This window comes from Delphinapterus leucas, chromosome 10 (assembly GCF_059928025.1).
Source record: "Delphinapterus leucas isolate spDelLeu-1000000601 "Yukka" chromosome 10, BTC_Dleu_Yukka2, whole genome shotgun sequence".
NCBI lineage: Eukaryota > Metazoa > Chordata > Mammalia > Artiodactyla > Monodontidae > Delphinapterus > Delphinapterus leucas.
The window spans coordinates 41,178,471-41,186,566 of record NC_143138.1 but is presented as its reverse complement, the minus strand read 5'-3'; the positions used below and the strand labels follow the sequence as shown (position 1 = coordinate 41,186,566).

The following is an 8,096-nucleotide window of genomic DNA, read 5'->3' as shown; positions in this document are numbered from 1 at the left end:
AGCATATACTGCAGGCCTGAGGGAAGGAATGAAGGAAAAGTGGGAATCCAACCGAGTCTCAGGAGTGGCGCTGGGGCTCTAGGGACGGGGCAACAGAAAGTCTCCGGGAGGCAGAAATGCCAGGGAGTCTTCTGGGAAGAGGAGGTTTACTCAAATTTGGAGCCTCCACAGGAGGTAGAATCAAGACAGCCAAACCACAGTTAATGGAAATGACTGGAGATGAGGGGAGAGATGGAGAGAAGGGAGGAAGTGACGTCTCTACATGACGGGTCACGCCCCCGAAGGAGGAAAGAAAGCCTGAGAGGAGGGCCTCCATTCCAGGAGAGATGTCTGTCCACAAAGATAAATAGAGTCTTGTGATCGAGAAGGACTGGAGATGGGTGGTTTATTTAGCAAAGCTGATCAGGGAAGCCTCTGAATTTTTACCACATGTGTTGTGAATGAATGATGAGTTGGAAGCATTGATGTTAAGATCACAGGCAGGAGGAGTCTAAGGAAAGAGAGTGTGGCTGTAACTTAATGAAAGAAGGAAGGCCGGAGGAGGGGTGAGGTTGGAGAGCCTTAGCCAGTAAGGAATTGAGAGTCTATCCTAAGTGAGAAAGTCTGAACAAGAGGAGTTGCATGAATGGTTGGGAGAAGTAACATCTCGTCAGTAATTCCAAAACCTGGTCATTCTTCTAGCTGGATATAAGAAACAGAATGTCCAACACAGAGGACAGGTAAATCCTGACAAGGATGGTAAATGGTGGTCCCAGGATGACAGCTGTCTCACTGAGAGCAACTAGTTAAGATCGAAGCCGACACAAGGTTCTGGGAGTTTTATCTGACAGTAAAATGGACAGAATACCCAGGGTAGCTGATTGTATTGTGAGGAAATTTGTGATTCATTAATGACAGGTACCAAGAAAACCAAGCAAAGAGAAAACAGCCCGATTATTCATCCCAGGGAAAACACAAAGTTGTCTAGGAAAGGAAGAGCAGGCATGGTTTACTCTGTAGTTTGGCTATGAATACCCTTCATAAGATCATAATAATATAAACACTGAACACCAACCTAGCCAAAATTACAATATAACTATATTAGAGGAAGGGGTGCATGTGTGTGGTGTGAGGATGAAAAAATTTAAATCCTCTTCTTCCATAGCAGGAAGTAAAGAGAAAAGGCCTGAAGCTGAAAAATCAAGATATAGCAAAGCAAGAATACTATTTAGAGACAGAAGGTCAGTATTAACAGAATTAGTTAAAAACAGTTGAAAACTTATCAACTCTGGGGACAAGAACATGATAGGAGAAGGGACTAGAGACTGGAATTTTTTTTTACGCAAATCTGGTAGAACTATTGGATTCTCTAAACTATGTGGATAAAATTACGTTGTTAAAAATTAAAATTTTAAGAAAGAAAGCAGATTGGAAGAGGGGATGTGGATGCAGCCCATGCAGAATCCTCTTTCAGAGAAAGTGATGGGAGGAGCTTGTGGGGTATGGGTTATAGGACAGAGAGGAGATTTAATGTTCTCAGTATATGAGAGTGATGATATGTTTATTATCTGTGGAGAGGGAACTCTGCAAAGGGGGAGAGTTTGAAAATACAGAAGAGAAGGTGACTGTCTATTCTAAAAGAGACTGAAAGAAGTCAGATCAAGAATGCAGAGCAGGTCTTCCCTGGTGGCGCAGTGGTTGAGAGTCCGCCTGCCGATGCAGGGGACACGGGTTCGTGCCCCGGTCCGGGAAGATCCCACATGCTGCGGAGCGGCTGGGCCCATGAGCCATGGCCGCTGAGCCTGCACGTCCGGAGCCTGTGCTCCGCAATGAGAGAGGCCACAACAGTGAGAGGCCCGCGAACCCCCCCCAAAAAAATAATAATAATAATGCAGAACAGGGCTTCCCTGGTGGCTCAGTGGTTAAGAATCCGCCTGCCTATGTAGGGGACATGGGCTCGATCCCTGGTCTGGGAAGATCCCACATGCCGCGGAGCAGCTAAGCCTGTGCACCACAAATACTGAGTCTGCGTTCTAGAGCCCGCGAGCCACAACAACCGAAGCCCGTGTACCACAACTACTGAAGCCTGCGCACCTAGAGGTTGTGCTCGCAGCAAGAGAAGCCACCGCGGTAAGCCTGTGCACCACAGCGAAGAGTAACCCCCGCTCACTGCAACTGGAGAAAGCCCGCACACAGCAATGAAGACCCAGCGCAGCCAAAAATTAAAAATAAGTTAAAAATAAATAAATTTATTTTTAAAAAGGAATGCAGGACAATTTTTTTTTAATGAGAGATAATTTACTTTGAGACTAGAAGAAAAAAAAATGTGAGTGTGAAGGCAGATACATAAACCTAAAAGTTTTGGAATAGCTCCATATTCCTTCCAAATTGTTTCCAGTGATTTCTGGGTAATATATGCATAGTGAAATAAAGCACACTTCTGGTCAAAAGAGGACACTTTTTTTTTTTTCTGAAGTATAGTTAATTAACAATGTTGTGCTAATTACTGCTGTACAACAAAGTGATTCAGTTGTACATATATATACATTCTTTTTTTAATATTCTTTTCCATTATGGTTTATCATAGGATATTGAATATAGTTCTCTGTGCTTTACAGTAGGACCTTGTTGTTTACCTATTCTATATATAAGAGTTTACATCTGCTAACCCCAAACTCCCACTCCATCCCTTCCCCAACAGCCCCGCCTTGGCAACCACCAGTCTGTTCAAGACAGGACACTTTTATGACTTTATTAAACATTAGGACAGAGATGAGAGAAACACGTTTCCAAGGATGCATCAAGTTAAGTTTTAAGTAAAAGATCAGCAGAGATCAGGGCACTATGGGGACAGACATCTCTTGCAGTGTCTTCTGAGATCTTTCTCTGAGAACGACCCGACTCCTCACCCCAGAGGTGGGTGCCAGCCACCACCATGTTTGTCCTACGGGATCTTGGTCCCCTGGTCACAGTACATTGGGCTGGGGTGGATACTTTCCCCAAGTTTGGGCAGTCGTTTGTTTTTTCAATGATTTAAAATTGTGACTGGGAGTCACAGTCTCTGCGGGCGGGTAGAGCTGAGGTGACATACAAACACAGGACCTATAGGGTTGACATGTCGGCTGAAAAGGACAGTCAGTCCATAGGGAGAGAATATGGCTGATGTACCGAGGGATCTAGAAAATAGGGACCATATGGCCCAGAGAGAGAGAGCAAGATGGACTGCTCTGCGTTCTGCTGGCTCTTCCACTCTGAGTTCTGTTCCTTGCAGGGCCTGGCTCAAACCCACCCTTGGGTTCTGAATACCACTCTTGTGTCTTTATTGTAAATACCCTCTCCTTTTGTCTATAACCATTTTAATAGGGTTTCTGTGACTGGCAAGCAAAAGCCTGGATTAGCACAATCTTCTCCCACTTCCATCCGAGTCCTCTTCTGGCCATCGATTTCCCCCCATTTATTCTCTCTTGGGAAATCCACAGAGTCCCCATAATCTCTTGGTTTCTCTCTTTTCCGGGACCAAATGCTCCCAGTTCCAACCCCCATCTTGCCCCTACTCACCTGTATCTTGCTCAACTTTTTTTTTTTGGCTGTGTGGAACAGCATGTTCCCTGACCGGGGATCGAACCTGTGCCCCTGCATTAGAAGCACAGAGTTTTAACCACTGGGAAGTTCCTTCCTCAACTTTCATGCCCTAAAAAAACCAGGTTTTCCAGAAAGCCCTCCCGGACTACTCAGACCTCAGGGATCCCCTCTTCCAATGACCTCCAATAGCACCAGACTATGTCCATGGGTCCCTGTTCCCGGACCACAGCCTGGGTCCAGGATGGCTTCATCAGCACCATCTAGAGCATGTTAAAATATTACAGACTCCCTGTCACCACTCTCCCCAGCCCTGAGATTCTAATTCAGTAGATCTGGGAGAAGCCTGTACTTTTTAAAAGGCTCTCAAGTGACTCTTCTCTGTATTCCAGTTTGAAAGCCATCAATCTGTACCACTCACTTGGTACTTGACATAAACTACTTTGTATAGTTAGTTACCACTTTGTGTGCATTTTAAATTTTGTTCACAGTAAACTAAAACCTTCCAGGCCACAGATTTAGAGAGCATTCAGGTGGCTCTCTCCTAGACCTTCCTCTTACCAGATATCTAGATGATCTACACTGCTACCCTCCTACCTGATATGATTGACCCCAGGCAGAAGATATGGCCATCCTACCCAAGCCTTGGGCCTCTTTGTCATGCTTGGGACTCTAGGGAATGTAGAAAAAGGAGATGACATTGTAGATCATGGCTGGATACCAATGGCCTCTTCATGACAGAGTAAATCTGGACAAGACTGAAATTTCCATGAACGTTTCCTCTCCTGGTGCCCTGTAGAACTGCCATTGGTTGCGGGGAGTTGCAATGAACAGGATACTCTGCATCCCTTTTGGGGCAAATCCGAATTCAGGATGTTGATTTCATGATGTCCATGTGAAACAGTCCGTTCACACGTGACACACAAAGGGACCCAAACTGATGCGTCAAATGGAGCAAGACGTAGCTAGACTGGCCCGGGAATGATTGTCAATCCCCAGTAGCAGGTGGTCATGCTCAGTAGTCATCCCCAGAAGTCCCCACCTCCAGATCCCAGCATTCCTTACACCCTGAAAGAATTGGCCAAGACCTGGTAAAATGAATACAGTGCAAACACTTTAAAATTTTACTGCTGCTAGCCAGGGCTTTGGGTAGAGCAAGAAAGTGTGTGTGTGTGTGTGGTGTGTGTGTGTGTATGTGTTTTGGGGGTGGGAAAGGGAACTCCTTGGTGCCCCACAAGTCCCTGCCATGAGTACAGGAGCCAAAAAGGAGGAGACCTGTAGGACAGAGGTTGATCCCATTCAAAGTCAGCATGGTGGGGATGAATGTGGTAGACTCTGACACTGAGCATTCAAGGGCTGTCAGACACTTGCCAGGAAGCCGTAGGGTGTCTCCCCTACCTGTTTCTCTCAGAAGGGCCATTACCTAAAGTAGCAAAAACCATATGACCAATGTTGTCCCAGCTCACACTTCTGGGATCCCATCTCTGCCCACCTCCCCCAAACCTGACACCCTCGCCTCACCTCTTCTCTTCTATTCCCTGCCTACCACTCGTCCCTGACCCCACCCCTCCCCACAGAATCTCTCATCTTCCACCCTAGTCCCGTGCAGAGTCATCTGCTTTCCTCCCCACCAGACTCCCGGGTCCTGCGCACCTGGGGGTGCTGGACAGACATGTGCCTGTGATGATGAGGGTGACGCCCACGAGGAAGCCGGCCAGGCCAAGGGCCAGGCCGAGGGTGAAGACCAGGGTCTCTGTGGTGTCAGGCAGCAGGGTAGGCACCTGGGGCTCTGGGAGAGAAAGAGAGGGTCAGGGGGTTGGGCAAAGGGATTCCAGAGTGAAGGACACATGGGTGTGAGAAGGGGGGCCTGGGGAGGGGGCTTCGTACCCCAGTGCTTAAAGAGCGGCTGGTCCAGGCCCCAGTGCTCCACCTTGCAGTCATAGAAGTCATCCACCGAGGGCACGAAGGGCAAGTAGTGGAACTTCCGGAACAGATGGTTGGGCTGGGCATAGAAGCTGGTCTGGGCCACCCCCTCGGTGATGGTCTGACCGTTGCGCAGCCAGGTGATATTGATGACAGGGGGGAAGATGTTCTCCACGACGCAGATGAGGACGTTGGGCTGGCCCAGCTCCACGTGAGACTTGGGCAGCACAGTCACTCTTGGGGGCACTAGGAGGAACCAGGCCCTGAATCCCACAGGCTCAGCCCTCCAGCTGGGCCTTATCAGGGCTGGGATTGAAGGGTGTTTCCTCCTAGTAGCTTTCCGAGAGCAGGGAATGGTCTAGGATGGTGACACCAGGACAGAAGCAGGGGGACAGAGGGATGAGAGATTGTGGAGGGCAGAGGGGGCCCCCGGGGGTCCTGTATCTGCCAGGTCCCTGATGGGGAGTACAGCGGGAGGGGTCATTTCTCAAGAGGAAGAGGTTGCTGAAGGAATCTGAGAAGATCTAGCACCTCCTGGGAAGGAAAGGGCCTGAGCACAACAGTCTCAGATTCCGAGAGTGGAGCCCAGGAGTCAATAGAGGCCTGTGAGGGGGAGAGGAGGCTTCTCTGGGCCTCCCCTGCCTGCCAGGGGCTTAGTGGAGGGGGGCACAGAGGAAAGGCCCGGTACCGTTGGCGGCTCTGGTACGGTTCGAGCGCTCCACCAAGACGTCCAGATGCGCTTTGATCATCGTGATACTGGCCAGCCCATTCTGCGGGTCAAAGTAGGCGAAGTTGCCAAATTCAGGCAGACGCCACACAGCCTCCCTCTTCTTCAGGTCCACAGAGAACAGCTGCTCTCCATCGAAATCATGGGTGAACTGACCCGAGCCATCATAGGACTGGTAGAAGGCTGGTCCGTAGGAGCCCATGTGGTCAGCTGTATTGGGTGAGTTCAGGGTCGGGGGAGAAAAGAAAAGGTATCAATTTCATCCATCAGATGTGATGTATTGAGTCTCTGAGCTGTGCCCCATCCTTGGTTCTGTGTGGGGGCAGAGTCCCGTTCTGACGCTGAGCTGGTCCTTGGAGAGTAGAAGGGTTGCCAAGGGACGGAAGGGAGAGGATGGAGGGCATGGGCACATCCCCTGCACACTGGCCAGCACAGTCATGGGTGCAGCCTGGCATACCGGGTTGGGAAGAAGAGAGGTTGCCTAAACTCAGGCCTGGGATCCCCAGAGTTAAATCTTGGCTCTGATGGTCTGCCCCAGCTGTGCTACCAGGTCCTGTGTGTGAGATGAGAGGTGAGTAGGGGTGGGATGAGGAGAAAATAATTAAGGTTAAGAGCATGCATGGAGCTTTGGGCACAGAGATGCAGTGCAAGAGGATGTGAGGGAAAACAGGTGATAGCGGGCAGGAGTAAGAATTAAGATTTGTGACCAGAGACTGAAGGGATAGAAAAAGGCAGCCCAAGGTATTGCAAAGAGCAGTGGAAAAGGAGTCAGAAGTTCAGGGTTCATGTCACAACTCTTCTGTCTCAGAGCATTATGATCAAATGTGTCTTCCCATGACTGAGGCTCAATTTTCTAGAAATTGGGAGTTAGATGTTCGTTGATAAGATGCCTTTATAATTCTATGAAATTATTTGTGCAATGATCGTGAGAAACCACCATGCCCAGCACGATAGCAGGCCCCAAGGAAATACAGACAAACCAGCTGTGGACCCCGCACACAAGGAACTCAAGTCTAGAGCAGGATAAAGACAGATAAACAGCTACCTATTGACCTGGTGATAAATACAGCAATAGAAAATGGGCTCGCCCGAAGCCAGGAAGTGGTACAGAAATCCGGATGCTGGGCAGCAGTAGGACGAAGGTTTGGGTCTCAGAGAGGAGGGAGGAATGAGGAGGCACCTGAATGTGATGCTGGGCTGAGCTGCACCTGTATTTTAGGTCCAGGACAGACCTGATAGAGGTGAGAGGGATGCGGGTAACAGAAGTTGCCCATAAACCAGAGGAAAGGAACTGTTCACTCTCTGTACCATCTGGCGTGTAACCCCACGCCCTTAATCTCCTCTCCTCACCCAGCACCCTCTGCACTCACCCTTGATGGCCCCAGCTTCCTGGGGGCTCAGGAGGGTCATCAAGGTGTGGAGTCCCAGGACCAGCCCCCCACTGAGGACCATTGTCCCCTGGTGCTTTAACCAAATAAGTCCCAGTCGGTGTGGAGGGTAAAGGAAGACGGGGAAGGTAAAGAGGAAGAAACAGATTCTAGGATGAGGGAGTCCCCTGCTGTATTCAGCCAATCAGAGAAATTCTCTGAGTTAAATGTAGCTGTTGCTGGGGGAAGAAGTAGAGGAAAGAGCCTGGGTGAGAAGGTGGAAGAATTCATTGGGCCCACAAGCACCAGGGAGGCTTGGTCCACAGGAAGTCAAAGGGATGGGAGGGGCTTAGATTAACTGTTTCTACATCCTCCAAGAAGGTATCCTGTGAAGGGAGAGGAAAGGCCATCAGAGCACCGCATAGCTGAGCTCAAACAAATCCTCTATCTTAATCCATGGTGTAGGGACTCCTACTCGTCCTATACGTTTCTGTGGACCAATTTGGAGTTAAAAAATTAAA

The 8,096-nt window shown here is 49.1% G+C and overlaps 1 protein-coding gene across 1 annotated transcript; it reads right to left on the bottom strand.

The window, feature by feature from the left end:
• Positions 1-2,717: 2,717 nt before the first annotated feature.
• LOC111178668 (HLA class II histocompatibility antigen, DO alpha chain) lies at positions 2,718-7,712 on the bottom strand. Its single transcript, XM_022581572.2, has 5 exons — positions 7,579-7,712; positions 6,170-6,418; positions 5,446-5,727; positions 5,212-5,347; positions 2,718-4,981 (listed from the first exon to the last, which is right to left on the bottom strand). Exons 1-5 carry the CDS (start codon positions 7,658-7,660, stop codon positions 4,978-4,980), a joined length of 753 nt encoding a protein of 250 aa, XP_022437280.2. The 5' UTR covers positions 7,661-7,712; the 3' UTR covers positions 2,718-4,977.
• Positions 7,713-8,096: the final 384 nt, after the last annotated feature.

Excerpts from the sequence above, each read along its gene's own strand:
- LOC111178668 (XM_022581572.2), bottom strand. The coding sequence starts at position 7,660 with ATGGTCCTCAGTGGGGGGCTGGTCCTGGGACTCCACACCTTGATGACC. Across the intron at positions 6,419-7,578 it reads GGAAGCTGGGGCCATCAAGG|CTGACCACATGGGCTCCTAC; the intron begins GTGAGTGCAGAG and ends CACCCAATACAG. Across the intron at positions 5,728-6,169 it reads CCGTACCAGAGCCGCCAACG|TGCCCCCAAGAGTGACTGTG; the intron begins GTACCGGGCCTT and ends GGTTCCTCCTAG.